Here is a 22,181-nt window from a genome sequence, read left to right on the forward strand (position 1 = left end):
AAGGACAGACGCCCCAAAAATCAGGCTCGCCCAAAATGGCTCGACAAAGAAACTGAAAAAAGAAATGCAAGTGCTCTGTTTCACTTAATGACTATCAAAGTTATGTAATAACATAGAGGGATTTAAAAAGGCAATAAAAACGAAAACGAAAATACTAAATGAATATTGCTGATAAATCCAAAGAGACTCCCAAATAATTCTATAGTTAGATTAGAGATAAAAAGATTATTAGGATCACATCGGCCCACTATTACTTACTAACGTTCAACTTGAATATTCAAATGAAGGAATGTGTGTTATTTTAAACAATTATTTTAGCTCAGTATTCGTAAACGAAACACCTCAGAGTGAACTCCAAAGTGAAACCTGTGAAAAATCTAGGGTGAACTCATTACGGTAAACATAAAAAAATATATATATAAAAAAAAAAAATAAAAGGTATATAGAGACACTCAAAATTAATAAAACACCAAGGCCTGACAGTTGGCATCCTAGAATCTTAAAGGAAATGAAAAATGAAATTGCTGTGCCATTGAAAATTATTTTCAAGAAATCCATCATATCCGGGATGTCCCACGAGAATGGAAGCTAGCTAACGTTACTCCCATATAAAAAAAGAAACAAAATAACTACAGGCCTATAAGCTTGACTTCAATCGCAAGGAAAATTATGGAAACTATTATCAGAGATGCTATCAAACATAATTTAGAAAGTAACTGTTTGATAAATGATAACCAGCTTGGATTCAGATGAAAACTTTCTTCCGTGATTAGCTTACTCGAATTCTACAACACAGTCACCTCAAATTGTGACAAAAGGGAACAATATAGATTTAATATATCTAAAATTTGCAAAAGCTTTTGATACCATCCCCCACGAAAGGCTTCTTAGTAAGTTAGCTTCACACGGAGTAAGTGATAGCCTATTAAGTTGGACTAGAAATTGATTGAATGATCGAAAACAGAGAGTTGTTTTAAATGACAAATCTTCTAGATGGAAAAATGTTACGAGCGGAGTCCCTCAGGGTTCCGTTCTTGGGCCACTTCTATTCATAGTATATATAAATGATATAGACCACGGGTTAAAATCTGTTGTCTCCAAATTTGCTGATGATACAAAACTGTGCGAAATGGCAAATGGTCACATAATCATTTAGATATTCAAGAAGATTTAGATAAATTTCAGCAATGGTCTGAAAAGTGGCTAATGAAATTTAACATAAGTAAATGCAAGGTTATGCACATAGGTAAAATTAACAGTAAGTACGATTACAAGTTATTTGGAAATTCGTTAACAAAAGTGGGTAGTGAAAAGGATATCAGGGTAATTATCTGTAACTATCACAAATCATCTAAGCAGTGTATTTCAGCCTCTGAGAAAGCAAAAATATTCTAGGACTGATTGCGCGATCTTCTGACTTCAAAAGTTCATCTCTCATTAACAAGCTATATATATCATTAGTTCGTCCACATTTGGAATATACTGTTTCCGTATGGTCACCGAATATCATTAAAGACATTGACAAATTGGAAAAAGTACAACGGCGAGACACAAAACTGATTCCAAATATCAAAAAGTAAATCATACGAAAATCGACCTCAACATATGCATCTGTTTCCCCTAAGAAAGCGTAGACTCAGAGGTGACTTGATACAGGTTTTTAAGATTCTAAAGGGAATTGATCACATCAAAAGTGACAAAATATTCATACTGAATGAAAACCCGACAAAAAATAATGGCCACAAACTGTCAGGAAATAGATTTAATTTGGAAATGGGCAGAAACAACTTCGCTAAACGTGTTGTTAATGAATGGAACAAATTTCCTGCAGTTCAGTTCGAAGCTTTAAGATTCGTTTAGATAAACGCCTATTATTATTTGTTTATTTATTATCATTCGCTTGATTTTATTTATTCTTAGTTATCTGTCAGATTATTATTATTTACTATTTACCTCTTTGTTTATTATTCAACTATACCTATGCATTCGTTTATTTTATTTATTATTGTATCATAATTTTTGTTTATTTATCATTATTACATTTTTCCACATCTGACCTAGTTATGGACCAAAAGGTCTACTGTCGGCATGCTCCTCCTTGGTAATCATTTGCATATGTTGTGGAGGATTGGAACGGAGAGGTAGTTGAATCACTGGTGGACGATCATGGGACGGTATGATATTCGCTGCCAAAGATCAATCCTATCTTGTAATAGTATGAATTTGTAATAACTAAGAGTGGGCGCTCCTTAAATTTTGCTTATCTGGTTTTGTCAACGTTTATTATTAAAATAATATCACGCATATGCCCAGTCAACAAGTGGGACCGAGTAAAAGATACAGTGTTAGTCGTCCATATTGTTCTTACTTGGTGTTCTCGATGACCTATCCCAGCGTCACATCTCATCTCTTGTCATATAAATTGTTCACCACTTTGGAAACAGACTTATTGTTTTCACTGAGTCTTGGAAGCACAATCATGAAGACTGTATACATCCACGGGAACAGCAATGCCAGCCATTCTTTCCTTTGGCAGCTGCGAGAGGAAGAGAAGGAAGTTGACGCCTCCATTCTCTGCTGGAACGGAACCCTGTCGGCACATCAGCTCATTCTCCGACGCTCCAACCTCGACTCTCTCCTGTTCCCCAGTCATCGATGTCAGTACTTTGTCGTCAGTGCAAGACATGTTACTAAGGGAGACATGTATAATGTGCTCAGGGTTCTATATCGTCGAGACTTTGAACTCCACCATCTCGAATTCAGCAGACTCTTGCGTCACCTCGAGTACTTCGGAATCCGACCTCCACGGATATCTGTAGGACGGAGTAGGTCCGGTGGCCATTCAAACTGCAGCGACCGTTCGGAGATGCTGGGATCCACTTGCTCAACGGTTTCTTCGTCTTTGTCTGAATAGTATCCTCCGTGATGTTCTCGTCATGCCCACTTCCTCCGTAGGCGGGTGCCTGCCCAAATCCCGTCTATATTGCTTGGGCGGATAATGTAATAATAAAATATATATATTGTGTATTGAGTAATCGTGTAATTTGTATTTCAATAAATAATGTAATTGATCTTTGATTTTCTGTGGTCATGTAGTGAGGCGGTGGGTGGTATGCCCGTGTTTTCCACAACGGTTGGTCTTTTTATGGATGATTTCTATTACCTTTAGGTGATTTGGTGCTCATGCCCCTAGAGCTACAACAGATACCAGAGGAGGAAAATGTTAAGAAGAAAGCGTAGTGCTCCGACCTCCTTGGCTCCAGACATCAAGAATGTCTGGAGAGCTTGAGATGCTTGCAGAAACCACGTCATGTAGATGTGGCCATATTTTGTCAAGGTTAGGTAATAAAAAGTCTAGTGTTCATTGGCCACATATATTGTAATGCAAACACACAATATAATTATGCTGTCGGATAATTAGTTAGAATAAATGTTTATCAAAATATGAAAAATAAATCTACACCGCCTGGTAAATGTCTACTGTGTATTTCTCAGTTTTCAAATTATGAGATTACCTGTTCGTTATTATGACCCCCTAGACTGAACGCGGGCGTACTCTACATAATAGAATTTTTGGAAGAAACCGTATCGAAGTACAGCGTGTACAAACATTTGATAACAAAACAAAGAACTTGTGTCGAGTGTAGGTTGAAAGATGCGTTATCTTCTTGTAATTTGTTTAGGGTGTTCATGCACCTGATGCTGCACGGGGTCCGACAGGAGGAACCTGTACACTGAAACGATTGAGAATAAAGCACAGAGGAGGTAGGTCACTAGCCTCGATTTCAAAATGCTGACTGTAAATGTCCAAAAATTGCTGTGCGCGTTTTTTTTTATATGTATACTTGTGATGCTCAATTTTGCGTGGATTTTTTCAAGTGCAATAGTTATGGCCACGTCTTCGAAAGCCTCAACGTCGGTTCTGTGATCCCTAATGAATCACCATTTATTCTTTGTTAGAGCTGAAAGAGGAGGAGGGGGGTGAGACGAGAATTTGGTGAGATAAATGATCATTAGAAAATATTGCTCAAACCAGGTTATTATTTAGTGCCAGCACTTTCAGTTCACTGTGAAAATTAGTTCACATTCTACTTCCATGCTGCATTTTTTTAATTCTTGGATTCCCCGCCCTGGCATGAGAGTTCTGTGTCGTTGTATTGCTTATACACAGGAACAGGGGAGGAGAAGAAAACGAATCCAGGACAAAATACCTCCTAAACCAACCATAATACCTTCATGCAAATGATAAGTGTTATGATAAGGACATTTGGGGATGATATTGTAAACAATATGTTGAGTATAGAATTCTATGGATAGTAACATTAGAGGACATTACATTTAATTACGTGATATTTAGTCACAAAGTACCAGGTAAGACATTTGGTCCAAATAAGCGAAATTCAGAGTTATGTACTGTATCATGAAGGAAGCCTGTGAACAACAGTGAGTCATAGTAACAGATACAAGATTAAATCCATCTGTCTTAAATTATTGATTTTTGTTATTACCTATAGACCGTATCAAGAAGTAATGTGACTCATGACTAATATTTATCTCTAATGTATGAAAACTAGCAATTGAGGGTTTTGGTTATCATTTAGAGGAAATGTAAGTATTTAGGGGTTTGGTGCATACATGGATCGTGTTAATTCAGGGTTTTGTGATACGAATCTATATGTTTTATTAACAGAAAAGTGGTAGGTAATGAAATGGAATTAAGTCTTCCCATCTGAATCACCAAAACGGTGGTTCACAACTGATTGCATACCACTGTCACAGGAAGGACTCGATCACTAGCTACCAACTACATTTGTTACGAAAAGTAGCCTCGCGACAAGCTATACAGCCACGCCTTTCCACTACAGAGAGGCCAAAATATCACGATGGGATGTAATGACAGTGGAAGGCAAAAGATCACGATGGGATGTAATTATAGTGGAGGAAAAAATATCACAGTAGGATATAATGTCATTGGAGGACAAAACATAATTTTGGGAAGGGATGCCGGACATAATGTCAATGAACGACGGGAGGCCATTGTGAATCACGGTGACGTAGGGGGACAAAGTGTACAAAAGAGGTCGGACGACCATATGTCCGTGATGGGGGAAATGTTAATTTTGATGGGAGAAATGTTAATGAGGCATTGAATGTCAATGAAGGACCAAATAACAATATAGAGCAAGGTATAAATAAAAAACAAAATGATAATGCAAGACATGATATTGAAACTCAAAATGCGTCAAAAAGAAATAATCACGAGTTTCTTAAAAACAAATACAGGCGTATGTCAAAAGCGAAAATATCGATATGATAGGAATAACCGGGATTTAAACACTCATCAGGATAGAAACCATAAGAAAAGAGGGGGTGTTCTGTTGGATCCGGGACAGAATCCCTCCACAAAAGTGAGCGGGCTGGACAAAAAACCCCGACATTATTCAGATTAGCAGATCTCCCATTATATACCATCACATGCAAAGCAATTAACACCTTGCCTTACCGAGGTGCTAATGAATACAGTACAGACATTTATATACTTGTTTGAATGAATAATTTATGAAAAGAAATTGTTTCGCTACTACACCTTATAAACATATACTCACATATACAGTCAAATATAATATGAGAATATATATTAAGATACATTAATATATAAATACATTAATATATTAAAATACATAAATAAACATATACTCACATATACAGTCAAATATTATATGAGAATATATATTAAAATACATTAGTATATAAATACATTAATATATTAAAATACATAAATAAACATATACTCTAGGAGGGATTCTGTCCAGGGGGGATATTGTCTTGGGGAGATTCTGTCCAGGAGGGATTTTGTCCAAGGGGATTGTGTCCAGGAGGGATTATGTCCGGACACCGTTCTGTTGTACGTTAAAAACAATGTTCATGCTTGTGTTTTAGAGAAAGTGAAACAGGATGCATATGATAGTTTGTGGGTTGATTTAACCCAAACAAATGGACAAAAAATGAATGTAGGTGTAATATATAGGCCAAAGACATTATCATTAGCAGACGACAAACTATGATTTCAAGAACTGTGTAGTTTCTGCAACCGGGATTTATTGAACATGGCCATATAGGTAGTCGTTTGATTGATTTGCTTGGTGACAATTACTTAATTCAGTATGTAAAAGAGCCCACAAGATATGGAAACTTAATCGATCAATTGATCACTAGTCGCGAAAGCATGGTAACTGATGTAGAAGTTGGTGAAACTTTTGCAAATAGCGATCACAACTTAGATTCAAACTCCTAAAAAAATTAGAATAGATACTTGTGTATCTAAAATACCCGATTTCAGTAAAGCTCAGTTCATAGGACTACGGCATGAGCTTCAGCTTACAAATCCATTACATAATACCTCCACCCAAAATACCTCCTAATCCACCCATAATACCTCCATGCAAATGACTAAGTGTTATGGTAAGGACATTTGGGAATGATATTGTAAACAATATGCAGAGTATAGAATCCTATAGAAAGTATCATTAGAGGACTTTTTCATTCAGGATTATGGTAGTATGGTAGATCAAAGGAATAATCAATGCCTCTTAAACCACCCATAATCTATTTCCGGACAGTTTGAGACCATTGTTTCTTGTTTGATTCTCATTCAGTGTGAAAATGTTGTCACTTTTGATGTTGTCAGTTCCCTTTAGAATCTTAAAGACCTGTATCAAGTCACCTCTGAGTCTACGCTTTTTTAAGGGAAACAGATTCATATGTTTTAGTCGATTTTCGTATGATTTATTTTTGATATTTGGAATCAGTTTTGTGGCTCGTCGTTGTACTTTTTCCAGTCTGTCCAAATGTGGACGAACTAACGATCTATATAGCTTGTTAATGAGTGATGGACTTTTGAAGTCAAAAGATCGCGCAATCAGTCCTAGAATCTTATTTGCTTTCTCTTTGCTTGGATGATTTGAGATCGTTACTGATAATTACGCCGAGATCTTTTTCACTATTCACTTTTGTTAACGAATTTTCAAATAACTTGTAATCGTACTTACTGTTATTTTTACCTATGTGCATTACCTTGCATTTACTTGTGTTAAATTTCATTAGCCACTTTTCAGACCATTGCTGTAATTTATCTAAATCTTCATTCCGCAAATTATAATTATTCCAATAAACTTGACGATTTAAGATTATAACCTTCTAAGCCAGGGGTTCCCAACCGGTGGGTCGTGAAGCCTTGGCAGGGGGGTCGCGTAGCCTTGTTAGAAGTAGACGAGTTTTTATACTGCAGTGCACTTGAAACCATAACAAAAGCTGATGATGTCATGGAAAAAGTTTCAACTTTTTTCCTAGACGAAGGTCTTCAATGGGAAAACGTGTGGGGTGTTTGTACCAATGGGGCACCGGCTATGCTGGGATCGAAATCAGGATTCCAATCGAGAGTGAAGAAGCTAGCACCTCAAGCAAAGGGCATCCACTGCATGATTCACCGATACGCTCTCGCCAGTAAGACTCTCCCTGCCTCTCTGCAGGAAGTGCTTAAATCTGTAATCAAAACTGTAAATTATGTGAAGACTCAAGCACTCAACACTCGCCTATTCAAAGAACTCTGCAAAGACATGAATGCTGACCACGAAGTCCTTCTCTTCTACACAGCAGTACGTTGGTTGTAGAGAGGAAACTTTATTAGTCGTGTCTTTGAAATGAAAGATGAAATAAAGCTATTCCTGGAGACTCAAGGAAGGAAAGATCTTGTTGTTCACTACGAAGATGAAGCAAGGAAAAAAAGTGTTGCGTACCTAGCCGACATTTTTGACCAGCTGAACAAGGTCAATTTGAAATTTCAAGGAAGGGAAACACATGTTCTCCTTTTTCAAGATAGTCTTCAGGCCTTTGTTTCCAAACTGCAGAACTAGCGTCGGAAAACCAATCTTGGAAACATCACTATGTTTGAAAAACTTTGTGGAGTGATGGATGAGTCTCAGCTCCAACTGGATCAGTCCCTCAAGGATGATATTACCGAACATCTTCAGTCTCTAGAAAAGGAAGTCGAGTGTTACTTCCCTGAGCTATCACAGGAACAAGAGGCCCTGGCAAGGAACCCATTTTCTACTGAGCATGATGTATCCAGCATCCCAGATGAAATCCAAGATGAATTTTTGGATCAAAGGAACGAATCTTCAGCTCATGATCTCTTCAAGTTGAAATCAGTGACTCAGTTCTGGTGTACTATGTATCAGTCATACTCCAAAGTCAGTATGATAGCTTTTCGTGTCCTTGTTCCATTTGCTTCTACATACTTGTATGAGACAGGATTTTCCACTCTTGTCAATATAAAAACAAAGAATAGGAACAGATTGGATGTTGGAAATGACATGAGACTGGCTCTAACAAACTTTCGACCATGAATTTCAAAGCTTGCTGCTGAAATGCAAGATCAGGTATCAAACTATCTTAATATCCTTTCGTGAAATATATTTTCTTTTTCTGAATTCAGGTTGGACCAATGTGATTAAATTTGCTAATAAATAGTTACAGCATTTTTCAGTATTTTCTTAGATGTTCCTTTTCTTCTCCTTAACAGAAAATTAAATGAAAATTAAGCTGATGATAGTAAGCCCTAAGTAGGGGGTCACATGGGTTTCAAATTTTTAGATAAGGGGTCGCGAGTGCAAAAAGGTTGGGAACCCCTGTTCTAAGCAGTACAAGCAGCACAATGTACATGGAGGTATTTTGGGCATTTTTGGAGGTATTTTGGGTGTGGGATTTTGGCCGGAGGTATTTTGGGTGCCTTCCTCAGCTTACAGATTGGGAGGTAAAGCTAAGCGAAAGACCTGTAGATCAGATGTGGGAAATATTTCAAAATACGCTCACTAAGATGATTCATACTTACATTCCTTTTAAGGACAGACGCCCCCTAAATCAGGCTTGCCCAAAGTGGCTCGACAAAGAAACTGAAAAAAGTAATAAAAAGAAACAGGCTTATAAGAAAACGACAATACGAAATGAACATCGCTGATAAATCCAGAGAGAATCCCAAAGAATTCTATAGTTACATTAGAGATAAAAAGGTTGTTAGGAATCACATTGGTCCACTATCATCTGCTGACGGTCAACTTGAATATTCAAATGAAGGAATGTGTAATATTTTAAACAATTATTTTAGCTCGGTATTCGTAAACGAAACACCTCAAAGTGAATTCCAAACTGAAACCTGTGAAAAGTCTGGGTATAGACAAACTCAAAGTTAATAAAACACCAGGCCCTGACGGTTGGCATCCAAGAATCTTAAAGGAAATGAAAAATGAGATTGTTGTTCCATTGGAAATTATTTTCAAGAAATCCATCATATCCGGAGATATCCAAAGAGAATGGAAGCTAGCTGACGTTACTCCCATATTCAAAAAAGATGAAAAAATAAACCAAATAACTATAGACCTATAAGTTTGATTTCAATCGTAGGAATAATAATGGAAACTATCATCAGAGATGCTATCGAACATCATTTAGAAAGTAACCGTTTGATAAATTCTACAACACAGTGGACTTCCTTAGGGTTTCTTTGTTGGACCACTTCTATTCATAGTATATATAAATGATATAGACCATGACTGTTTCCAAATTTGCTGATGATACAAAACTGTATCTTCAAGAAGATTTAGATGAATTACAGCAATGGTCTGAAGAATGGCTAATGCACATAGGTAAAAATAACAGTAAGCACGATTACAAGTTATTTGGAAATTCGTTAACAAAACTGGATAGTGAAATAAATCTCGGCGTGATTATCAGGAACGATCTCAAATCATCCAAGCAGTGTATTTCAGCCTCTGAGAAAGCATATAAGATTCTAGGACTGATTTTGCGATCTTTTGATTTCAAAAGTCCATCACTCATTAACAAGCTATATAAATTGTAAGTTCGTCCACATTTGGAATATGCTGTTTCCGTTTGGCCACCGAATCTCATTAAAGACATTGACAGACTGGAAGAAGTACAACGGCGAACCACAAAACAGATTCCAAATATTAAAAATAAATAATACGACAATCGACATATGAATCTGTTTTCCCTAAAAAAGCGTAGACTCAGAGGTGACTTGATACAGATCTTTAAAATTTTCACATTGAAATCAGTTTGAAGCTTTAAGAATCATTTAGATAAACACCTAAGCAAGGTGCTGTAAGGAATATAATATATTTTATATTATTTGTTTGTTTTGTCATGATTTGTCTGTTTGATTTTCATTTGTTAATTTATTATGATTTACTATTTACATAGGTATTTTAACTATACCTATGCATTTATTTGTGTATTTCATTTGTCATATACATTATTATAGTATTTATTTATTGATTTATTATTATGATTTTTTCGCATCCGACTTAGATATGGACCAAAAGGTCTCCTGTCGGCATGCTCCGCCTTTGCAATCCTTTGTAAAGGCATGAATGTCGAGTAGTACGGACATACCGACATAACCTCGTCGTAACCTTGAATACATAGCCACATCTACAAGTGTGGTTTCTGCAAGCATCTCCTCTACACACACAATTCCTTGTTTTATGGAAACGTCATAGAATGGCGTGTTACAATGCATCAATCTCTTAAATTGATGCGGACATCAAACCCTTGTATTATGATCTGCAACATTCGTGCTCAAGTTCATCTGCAGACAACCTTGAGATCGAATGCAATGAGCTCGGATCACTACGCTTTCTTCGCAACAATTTCCTCCTCTGGTATCTGTTGTAGCACCAGGGGGCATGAGCACCAAAGCAGCTAAAGGTTACACAAATCATCCAAGAAAAGACCAACCGTTGTATACCACCCACTGCACTAAATGACCACAGAAAATCAAAGCACAATCACAGTATTTATTGTAATACAAATTTACAACACGATTACTCAATACACAAAATGTATACTCATATTCTTATGGCGGAGAGCTGTTCATTCCAATTACCCTCCCAAATAATACAGGCGGGATTTGGGAGGACGTGGTCATGACGAGAACATAACGGAGGATACTATTCAGACAAAGACGAACAAACGGTTGACCAATTTAATCGCACCATTTCAGAAAGGTCGTTGTAGCTTGAAAGGCCACCGGACCTACTCGATCCTACAGATATCTGTGGAGGTCGGATTCCGAAGTACTCAAGGTTACTAAAGAGCCTTGAGTATTCCTGGTGGTCGAGTTCAAAGTCTCGACTATATAGAACCTTGAGCACATTATACATGTCTTCCTTGGGAACATGTCTTGCATTGGCAACAAAGTACTGACTTCGATGACTGGGGAACAGGAGAGAGCCGAAGTTGGACCGTCGGAGAACGATATGATGTGCCGACAGGGATCCGTTCCAGCAGAGAATGGAAGCGTCAACTTCCTTGCCTTCCTCTCGCAGCAGCCAAAGGAAAGAATGGCTGGCATTGCCGTTTCCGTGGATGTGCACAGTGTTCATGCTTCTGCTTCCAAGACTCAGTGAAAACAATAAGTCTGTTTCCAAGTTCAAGTTTTGTGATTTTAGTCCCAGCGGAGCTAGCCGATTTAGGGACTGGCTTGTAGTTTCTGGGTGGCTTCAAATAGTGTATTTGGAGATGTTTCCAAAGTGGTGAACAGTTTATATGACAAGAGATTAGATGTGACGCTGGGATAGGTCATCGAGAACACCAAGTCAGAACATTATGCATGATTGACACTGTCTTTTACTCGGTCCCAGATGTTGACTGGGCATATGCGTGATGTTATTTGAATAATAAACGTTGACAAAACCATACTATCACAAGATTGGATTGAGCTTTGGCAGCGAATATCATACAGTGCCATGATCGTCCTCCAGTGATCCTCCATTCCCATCCTCCACAACAAATGCAAAGGATTACGAAGGAGCATGCCGACAGGAGACCTTTTGGTCCATAACTAGGCCAGATGTGGAAAAATATAATAATGATAAATGAATAAAAATTATAATAATATAGTAATAAATAAAATAAATGAATGCATAGGTATACTTAAATAATAAACAAACAGGTAAATAGTAAATGATAATATTTTGACAGATGACTAATAATAAATAAAATCAAGCAAATAATAATAAAAAAACAAATAATAATGTGTTTATCTAAACGAATCTTAAAGCTTTGAACTGAACTACATTGCACTGCCTCTGCAGGAAGTTTGTTCCATTCACTAACTACACGGTTGGTGAAGTTGTTTCTACCCACTTCCAAAATTAAACCTATTTCCTGACAGTTTGAGACCATTATTTCTTGTCTAATTCTCATTCAGTATGAATATTTTGTCACTTTTGATGTTATCAATTCCCTTTAGAATATTAAAAACCTGTATCAAGTCACCTAGGAGTCTACGTTTTTTTTTTAGGGAAAACAGATTAATATGTTTTAGTCGATTTTCGTGTGATTTATTTTTGATGTTTGGAATCAGTTTTGTGGTTCGGCGTTGTACTTTTTCCAATATGTCAATGTTTCTAATATGCTGAACTAAGTAATTGTCACCGAGAAAAATCTATCAAGCGACTACCTATATGACCATATTCAATGATCATCCAATCAATGTCAGTAAAATTGAAATCACCCATTATCAATAAGTCCCGGTTGCAGAAACAAGATATATTAAACAAATTACTAGTACTACTTAATAGGCTACCACTTATTCCGTGTGAAGCTAATTTAGTAAGTAGTCTTTCGTGGGGGACGGTATCAAAAGCTTTTGTTAAGTTTAAATATATCAAATCTATATTGTTTCTTTTGCCATAATATCAGATGACTGTGTTGTAGAATTTAAGTAAGTTAGTTACGCAAGAAAGTTTCCGTTTGAATCCATGGTGGCTATCTTTTATCAAATAGTTACTTTCAATATGATGTTTGGTAACATCTCTGATGATAGTTTTCTTAATTTTTCGTTAGATCGAAGTCAAGCCTATAGTTATTTGGTTTCTTTTTGTCACCTTTTTTCAATATGGGAGTAACGTTAGCTAGTTTCCATTATCTTGGGACATCTCCGGATATGAGGGGTTTCTTGAAAATAATTTATAATGGGACAACAATCTCCTTTTTCATTTTCTTTAAGATTCTTTGATGCCAATCGTGAGTGTCTAGTGTTTTATTAACTTTGAATTTTTCTATACACCTTTAAATTTTTTCTTTTGTCGTATTTTACGACAATGTTATAATAAATACGTAATCATACTCTACTTACCTTACAATATTACTAACTTTATTTATCAAAATAAGCACCACGTTCTTTTTCCCTTCCTCTTCCTCTTCCTCCTCCATCACAAGGAGGGGAAGATGGATTGAAAATACAAAAAAGGGAGAGTCAGTAGAATTGGATGAAGAAATAGACGTTTTAAAATAAATTTCGATTTAATTCTCTTTGAACCCTTAGAGACTTTCTTCTGGTTAATTCCAGGATCCTCGGTTATGTTTATCATGACCATACACTTGATAAATCTGTAACAAGCAAAAATACTAACAAAAGCTCCGTCATCACATGGTGTTTATTTCTATATAACTTTTTGTTATAATTTTATCTTATGATCTTAGGAAAAGTTTACACTTTGGTCAAATGTCGTATCTGACGCTTTGTGACGTAATGTCGTATGACCAAGTGTCTTATGACGTAATGTCGTATGACCAAATATCTGGTGATGTAATGCCATGCGACTAAATGTCTTGTGATGTATTGCCGTGTAACCAAATGTCATGTGACCAAATGTCTTGTGAAGTAATGTCGTGCAACCAAATCTTTTATGACGCAATGTCGTGCGACCAAATGTTGAGAATCCGCACATAAGTACCAATAATTTTATTTTACTCTTTACCCTTTTATTAGAAATATCAAAGAAGGCCAAGTTATTCTATTCGTTCATTTTCTATTAATTTGTTTTTAAACTATTTGTTTATTTATCAAGGTTGTTCTATAAATCTTTGTATTAACAATAAGAAAAAATACTGACTGATTTCAGTGCAGGTGCTAATGCTCTTTCTGAAATTACAGAAAAATCAATACGATTTGTATTATGTGAATAATATTCATGTTGAATTGTTGTGATACCGGACACCAACTTTTGCGATTAAACTATTTTCTTTAGGATGGATTGTGGAATATATGTTTGAAATTATATGTTTGTAAGAAGTTGTATATCCCAGTTGATTATAAAATAAGTATCTCGAAAAAAATATTGGAATATACATACATGTTGGTTATTATAGATAATCTTTACATATTACAAAGAAAAATACAAATATTTCTTTTATGATTGTGTATTCGTCATTTTTCTATTTCCTCCTTTGCTTCGTTATTCACACTTACTAACGTTTCTACAACTCATATAATTTTGAGATTTGCACATTTTTTTATGTTTTCCCTTGTTTCTTTATCAACATTAAATAACATTTCTATATTTTGTATCTTTATTCTTTATTCACTTATCAATTTCTTTAATAACTTCGTTTATTATTTCTTTGTTAATTTGTTTTTATGTATTTATTTTGTGTTATTTTGCTTATTTTTTATCCTTTCATATAATCAATGAGTTTGCCCAAAGATTTCCATGATGTATTTCTCGTAGAGTGACAATAATAAAGTAGTAGTAGTAATAATAATAGTAGTAGTAGTAGTAGTAGTAGTAGTAGTAGTAGTAGTAGTAGTAGTAGTAGTAGTAGTAGTAGTAGTAGTAGTAGTAGTAGTAGCAGTAGTAGTAGTAGTGGTAGTAGTAGTAGTAGTAGTAGTAGTAGTAGTAGTAGTAGTAGTAGTAGTAGTAGTAGTAGTAGTAGTAGTAGTAGTGGTAGTAGTAGTAGTAGTAGTAGTAGTAGTAGTAGTAGTAGTAGTAGTAGTAGTAGTAGTAGTAGTAGTAGTAGTAGTAGTAGTAGTAGTAGTAGTAGTAGTAGTAGTAGTAGTAGTGGTAGTAGTAGTAGTAGTAGTAGTAGTAGTAGTAGTAGTAGTAGGAGGAGGAGGAGGAGGAGGAGGAGGAGGAGGAGGAAAATCCATTATGGAAGTCGCGAAGGATGAGGTGCGAGAAGCGGCTGGCAACCTGCAGGTGTGCGCGGGGCAACAGGCGGGTTCCGAGGCTGCAGTCCACGCCATGAGAAAGATATTCGAGGAACCAGACTGCGAAGCAGTCCTATTAGTCGATGCATCAAACGCATTCAACAACTTAAATAGAGAGGCTACTATACACAACATCAAAATTAAATGCCCAGTATTGGCCAGGTATGTGGAGAACACATACAGAGAACTTGCAAACCTGTTTGTCACCAACAGGGTGGAGAAGAAAGAAACGAAAGTGGAGATCATCAAATCCGCGGAAGGTACCACTCAGGGAGACCCTGTGGCCATGGCAATGTATGCGCTCGGTCTTATGCATCTACAGCAGAAGATACAATATGAGGACACCAGGGTCAAACAGGTAGCATATGCAGATGATCTCACGGGCGCAGGAAAAGTAGCTGACCTAAAAAATTGGTGGGATCTGGTGTTGGCACACGGCCCGGGCTTAGGTTACATTCCAAATGCAAAGAAATCTGTCCTCATAGTGAAGCCAGAGTACTTTAACGATGCCAGAATCCTCTTTGAGAACAGTGAAGTGAAGGTAACAAAAGAGGGGGAAAGACATCTCGGTGCAGTGATCGGCTCAGAATCCTTTAAAAAGCAATATGTTGAAAAGAAAGTTAACGAATGGGTGGCGGAAGTTAGGATTCTAGCCAACTTTGCAAAGACCGAACCGCAGGCGGCATATGCCGCATTCATATATGGTGTGAAACACAAGTGGAACTACATATTAAGGACGGTACCGAACATCACCGACCTACTAAGACCCCTTGAAGAAACCATCAGAAACGAGCTAATACCGGCCATCACCAACGGACGGACAATAAACGAGGAGGAAAGAAAACTTATGGAACTTCCACCTAGAATGGGAGGGCTAGGCATCTCCAACCCGCTCAACCTTGCCGACACAGAACACCAAAAATCCATGAAACTCACGTCCTTATTGACAAACAACATCGTGTCACAATATCAACGGAAGGAGACTATAATGGAGGATATTAGGGAAATTAGAAGAAACATTTCAAAGGGAAGGGAGGAGAGGCAGAAGGAGGAACTTCTGGATTCTGGATTCCTAGGAAAGACCACCCGCTTGCGCGGGATCGTTTTATGTGGGAGGGGAAGAATGTCTACAGGAAAATGAAAAGACAGTAGCGTATAAAAGAGGGCTATTGCCACCGGGCGATTTGCGAGCAATTAGGGGCTTGTTAGTGGTCGTGACTCGGGAGAACTGGGCTGGGAGCTTGGGCGGCGGCGTCAATGCCGGGAGGAAGAGCAGACTATATCACCAACGAAAGTTTGGAAAATGGTAGGAGACGTAGTAGGAGAGAAAGGTGGAAAAACGGAAAAATCTTTAGTGGGAGGTAAACTGAAATGAGAAGATGTAGTATAAGAGAAAGTTAGAAAGGAAGCGAATTTTAGTCGAAGAAAAAGTAAGTGTAGATGTTTGTGCGTGGGATGTGGCTATGTTCGTGAGAGGTGTGTGTGTGTAATTTACGGTAAGTGAGTAGATTTCACTTCCCGCGTGTAGATGGCGTTCCTGATTAGCCCCAGGTAAGGGATGAGAGTTCCTGTTTTACCCCAGGTTGGGTTTGAGCTGTTTGCATATTTTTGTAGCCTGTCAGTTAATGGGCTACATGCGATATTATTATTATTATTATTATCATTATTACCATTACTACTATTATTACATTATTATGGCTATCACCAGTCAAGCTGGTGAGGAACTTCAAGCACTTCTAGCTCGGCTATCGAATTATATAAAAAGAAAGATAACAATGGCGCAGGAAGTTGGGGCGTCCAATTGGCTGACAGCACTACCAATCAGGGCAAAGGGATTCACCTTAAACAAAAGAAAATTCACGGATGCCATTGCCCTGAGGTATGGATGGCCATTGGGAGGGCTGCCTAACAGATGCTCCTGTGGTGTACAATTTACTCCAGACCATGCGATGATATGCAAACAGGGTGGATTCATTTGCATGCGACACGATGAGGTAAGAGATCTCACTGCCCAAATGCTTCAGGAGGTGTGCAAGGATGTGACTATCGAACCAACATTACTCCCACTAGGAGGGGAGAACTTCAGATACCGCACGTCCAACACATCAGATGAAGCAAGAGTGGATGTCAGCGCAAGAGATTTCTGGACACGGGGACAATTGGCTTTCTTTGACATGCGAATATTTGATCCGATGGCCCCCTGTTACAGCAACCTAACTATTGAGGCATCCCACTCCCGGAACGAGTATGAGAAGATCAGGATGTACGAAAAGCGCATACAGAATGTAGACCAGGGCTCATTCACTCCTATAACCTTTACGACTTCAGGTGGGATGGGTCCTAGAGCAAAGGCATTCTACGCTCGGCTGGCTGAGGTAATGGCTGAAAAGAAACAACAACCGAAAAGCAGTATTGTTTCATAGATGAGATGTAGACTGTCATTCTCTCTCCTAAGATCAGCCCTCCTATGCCTGAGGTACCAGGTCCCCACCGCCCAAATCAACACATATACAAAACCTAGATTTTGAGCAGACGGTGGTTGACAGTAGGATAAATGAACTTTTGTACTAGGCATTATCAAAAATAAATAAATAAATAAATTGATAAATAAAAGGGTCGTCGACCACAGTCATTGGCGGGAGAGGGGACAATGAGCTGTGTCTGTGGAAGACAGACCTTGCTGCTTCCACCACACAGTTCCACTAGGATGGAGGTCGTATATTATGTAAAAAAAAAAAAAAATAGTAGTAGTAGTAGTAGTAATAGCAGTGATAGTAATAGTAGTAGTAGTAACATAAGTAGCTCATTTGTTTGTTTAATTTAGCTGAGAGAAACTATCTCCTATTGGGAGACCTCTCCTTAGATTCAATTGTGTGTCGTTCTTAAACGTGCGACGAAATGAGACGCCCATGTTACTCTCTCTAGTGATTTCCCGTAATACGAAATCTTCGTTTTCATTTCAAGATAACATGGGTTTTGAAACTGAATCTGCGGTGCGTTCAGGCATGAAGGAGCTGCTGAGGACTCACGATCCTGATGCTGACGTCAGGTAAGGAAGTGGGATTAGGTCTCATGTTTGTTTCGAGTCTGCCACCGTAAGGGAAAAAATCGATTTGTATTTTCTTACTTATCTCTTTGTGATCCTTGACCAACTACCGTCACTTGGTAAGTTGTCTGTCGCCCGCTGCCATAGCTGTAGTTTCTCTTCGTGATACTTATACTATCTTCTTTGTCCTTTGCTCAGGGGCTGTGACGACACAGTGGTGACTTATGTGGCGGCTATCATCGAGGAGGTGGCTGGGGATGGCTTGGAGGTGGATGTGGCCGGCGTGAGGGAAGTCCTCATAGCCTATGTGCCCCGTTTCGAGGCCGTGTCTGAGCCAGCGCTTCTATGCTGGCTGATCGACTTGGCAAGAGGTTTGTTTGTAGATATTTGTAGTCGCTACAAAAAGATATTTCGTAAATAGTGTAGGTCATTTCGGGATGTGACGTCGTGTCACCTCCACCTCCATCTCCAACTCATCCTGTGCTCTTCTTTCATCAGATGCGCGAATGAGCGTGTCTGCTCCAGTATCCACTGCGAATCCGGTTTCCCAGAGCTCGCTTCAAAAGAGAAAGAATACTCACAGAATCTCAGGGGCGGTTAAGGTAAGCTTCCGGCGCTAAATTTTTTTATACTAATCTATACTAATTTCGTGATTTGTTTCGTTGATGTTTTTCTGTTATGTTTTAGTTGAATTTGTATGATTTTTTTTCAGACTGACCCACCTCTGGGGAGGGATGTGAGAAATTCTATTATGAATAGGTATGGCTACATAGACAATGCTGATGATGGCCGAGAGCAAAGACCGTTGGCAATCGGTACGTGGTGTTTTTAATTATACACTAATTACAATCTAATCCAATTTATGATCAAACTAGTTGAGTATACCATGCTTAATCTAAAACTGGCGAGCACAACTGCCGAGCTACTAGTCACACTGGTTTCCTATTTTTCCTGTCTCATTTTTGGAATGTCTGTTATTTTTTCAGGCTGGGAAGAAGATGATACGCTACAGGGACGGCCAAGTCGTGAGTCTCAAGGGTGAGCGTTACTCCGTCCTCCAGGACCAAGACTCTGAGGCCGTGAAGAAGACCTATGTCCACCTCAAGGCGGCGCGGAAATATCGTTTCCACTGATAAGAGTTGAGACAAATTTCCACTAAACCGTGCGCCGGCTTTTATAACCGATAGCATTTATATCTAATGCTTGACCCGACAAAGTCTTTGATATGGCAAGCATTACTTCTGTTGGCCAGTGAGATGCTTGTCCAGTATAGCAATGAATCTTTATATGACATTACATCAGTAAATGTTAATTAGTATCTAAGTGATATTTCTATGCATATTGCTTTTCCTAAAAACCCTACCCCCTTTTGATTTGGGTGCAATGACAAACAAAAATAAATATCAGGGTGATATATTTCTACAGAAGCTTATTTACAAAATAAAAAGAGAACGACAGCAATAACAAAAGTCCACGTGGCCTGCACGTGGCATAACAGTAGAAAGTGTCAGCAGCGCCCTCACGTGCCGACGAGGAGAGCACGTGACGACGGAGACCTGACAGGATCACACGCCGTTGCTGACACCACTTGACGTCGTAACATCATGTGATACCGACGTCTTGACATCACTTAAAGCTTAATCGGAGGAAGACGTCTACGCACTGTGGGCGTGAGTGTCTCACGAAAGCAACTCGCTCCATTTGGTCGTGAGACCAGTTCATGCAAATAGCTCCACGAAGCTGATGAATGAATCTACACCAGCTCGTGAGAGAAGTATTCGCCAGGAACTCGCGAAGGTTACTCGCGCCAGTAACTCTCACCGGACAGGTGTGCTAAGAGGATAGTGTCGCTACGATAGTGTCGAATTAGCCCCTCCCACCGATCCGAATACTGATCCTTGATTGGACAATATGGAGGATGGTACAGGGGGCCCTATACAGTGAACAAGATTATAAAAAAAAAGTCTTGAATGTGCATTTGTGACAGTATTGTGAGTTCATGCATGCTTTATGAGAGCCTAACTAGCCTGCGCGTGCATAGTATGAGTCCCACTTGGAAAGGGTCAGCCCACATACGAGACCTGCTCGTCCTCCACGGGCCAAGGTCCACCTTGTGGGTAGCGTCTGCTCCTCAGGTTCTAGGAGGTCCACGGATCGGGTCACTTTTGGTGATTATTTTCTTTCTTGATTTTTTTTTTTGTCAATAATCCTTCCTCGTGGTTGCCTTCTGCTATGGGGAGGGACGCCCCCCCCCCCTGGGAAAGTCCCTTTTGGAGGTTGGCTACATGCCAGGGACACCCTTCTCAAGAACAGTTACTATGGTGATATCGCGGTAGGGAGTTCTAATAAGGTGAAAAGGAATGTAAGATATATGGAATAAAACATTTGAAAGACGATCGTTAATGAGACGTTCTCAAAACGTCGCCATCAAGGGGTCGATCTCTTCCTCCTCCTCCGCGTTCAAGGGCGAGTCTTGGGGAGCACTGGAGTCTTCTTCAATCTCTTCTAACACCTCCTGGATGTTCTTCGGTCGCCCGTGAGCGTGACTGATAATGCTACTACTACTGGTTACGAGGTCTTCCTCAACTTGTACGTCTTGAGACTGAGTTTCGGTGACAGGCGAGGGCGAGGTAGTGTCTTCTCGAGGCTCAGAGTCTGTGGCAAGGTCGACGTTCGAGTCTTTGTTGACTACATTTAATGTTTTGTTATTATTTGAAATGAAATCGACTTTTTTCTTCTTTCCCTCGCCCTTGTCGTCTTTTCCTTCAGTTTTCAGGAGGCTTCCGCCTTCAGGTTTGACTCTCTTCTCCACAACCTCAGACGCGAAGCCGTCGACGATGATGGTCGGCTCCTTTTCCGGCGTGTTCGAAGTCCCCGACCTCCTGACGGCGAACTCTGAGAAGTCTCGGAAGTTGGAGAAGAAGTCGTCCACGTGGTTGTTGGTGTAGGGGACGTCCGCGTTAGGGAAGACGACGTAGGAGTTGTCGAGGAAGTGGTCGAAGTGGTGGTTCTGGTGGAGGTCGTCCTCGTCGTAGAAGGTTCCTCCGGAGAGGACCTCGAAGTTCCCCGACCCGAGGAGGGAGTTCTCTACCGGGGGGAAGTCCCTTGGAGTATGTGGAGGGGGAGGTATGGGGTGCAGGAGCCCGCCCTCGGGGCGGCCTCTCACAGACTCGTGGTTCCTCGTCCCGTAGAAGGTCTCATGGAAGTCCCTGAACCCGGGGGCGTGAGTCTTGAAGCGAAGCAGATCCCGAGGCGACGGGGGATTTGGGGGAATGGGCGCCGACGGGAAGAAGCGATGGGGCGGCGAGGGCAGCGACACAGGGCGTCGGGAACCTAAGGACGGGAAGTACCTCTGGCTCTGGGGCACCACGATGTCGTCAGAGGTGAGTCCGCGGGGCGTGATCACCCTGCTGATCGAACGGGAGCCGAACCGCGCCGAGAGGGCGTCGGACAAGGAGGAGGAGCGTCCGTCCTCGAGGGGCCGCGCGGTGACCTCTCCGCCGGTAGTGAAGCGGGGGAAGTTAAAGACGGCGAAGGAGTCGAGCTGACGGGGAACTCGGTGGTGCGACGGTTGCGAGACTTCGGGCACGGCGACGGCAGGAAGCTCCTCTGACGTTCTGTGCACACGGGAACTCCGCACCTACGGGCAAAGAGGGGCAATTGTACATTAAATCACATCGATATTAAATTATCTCTCTCATACACGCGCCGCCATCAACAGGGTCCTGCCCGGCCGACGCCAGGCAATTCTATTCAGTCAAGGGACGCTCGTCTGACAGAAGGTGTTGGGATGCCTCTGATAGCTGTGACGTCGAAACTGTACAGTGACGTCATAACATTGCCATGGCGTCATAACGTTGTCGTGACGTCATCATATTGCCATGGCGCAATAAACTTGTGACGACACTACTCTTCTAGACTAACAGGGGGAGACGATCCTCTCCCACATCGTTGGTTCCGAGAACCCATAACAGTTGCGCGTAAATTCTGTTAGCGGCTTTCGATTATTTCATTAATCTTATTTAATTAGTAATATGTTAAGTTATTATATTCATCTATTTA

General features: G+C 39.7%; 4 protein-coding genes across 4 annotated transcripts in view; 3 read left to right on the forward strand and 1 right to left on the reverse strand.

Moving 5' to 3' along the window:
* The first annotated feature begins 3,272 nt into the window (after positions 1-3,272).
* LOC143033585 (protein FAM200C-like) lies at positions 3,273-7,670 on the forward strand. Its single transcript, XM_076199075.1, has 3 exons — positions 3,273-3,337; positions 4,691-4,697; positions 7,203-7,670. The coding sequence occupies exons 1-3, from the start codon at positions 3,273-3,275 to the stop codon at positions 7,668-7,670; spliced, it is 540 nt and encodes a 179-aa protein (XP_076055190.1).
* Positions 7,671-7,943: 273 nt separating this feature from the next.
* Positions 7,944-8,405, forward strand: LOC143033586 (zinc finger BED domain-containing protein 5-like). The gene has a single exon (XM_076199076.1). The coding sequence runs from the start codon at positions 7,944-7,946 to the stop codon at positions 8,403-8,405; it is 462 nt and encodes a 153-aa protein (XP_076055191.1).
* Positions 8,406-18,042: 9,637 nt separating this feature from the next.
* LOC143033587 (CUE domain-containing protein 2-A-like) lies at positions 18,043-19,252 on the forward strand. The gene is made up of 5 exons (XM_076199077.1): positions 18,043-18,122; positions 18,318-18,490; positions 18,618-18,721; positions 18,832-18,927; positions 19,106-19,252. The coding sequence occupies exons 1-5, from the start codon at positions 18,043-18,045 to the stop codon at positions 19,250-19,252; spliced, it is 600 nt and encodes a 199-aa protein (XP_076055192.1).
* Positions 19,253-19,522: 270 nt separating this feature from the next.
* LOC143033588 (uncharacterized) overlaps positions 19,523-22,181 on the reverse strand; it is a 52,576-nt gene continuing 49,917 nt past the window's right edge. The window contains exon 7 of the mRNA XM_076199079.1: positions 19,523-21,759. Within this exon, the coding sequence (XP_076055194.1) occupies positions 20,533-21,759 (1,227 nt within the window). The 3' untranslated portion in view covers positions 19,523-20,532. The remainder of the gene's footprint in view (positions 21,760-22,181) is intronic.

Source organism: Oratosquilla oratoria, chromosome 16 (genome assembly GCF_046742065.1).
Source record: "Oratosquilla oratoria isolate Oo_2021 chromosome 16, ASM4674206v1, whole genome shotgun sequence".
Taxonomy (NCBI): domain Eukaryota; kingdom Metazoa; phylum Arthropoda; class Malacostraca; order Stomatopoda; family Squillidae; genus Oratosquilla; species Oratosquilla oratoria.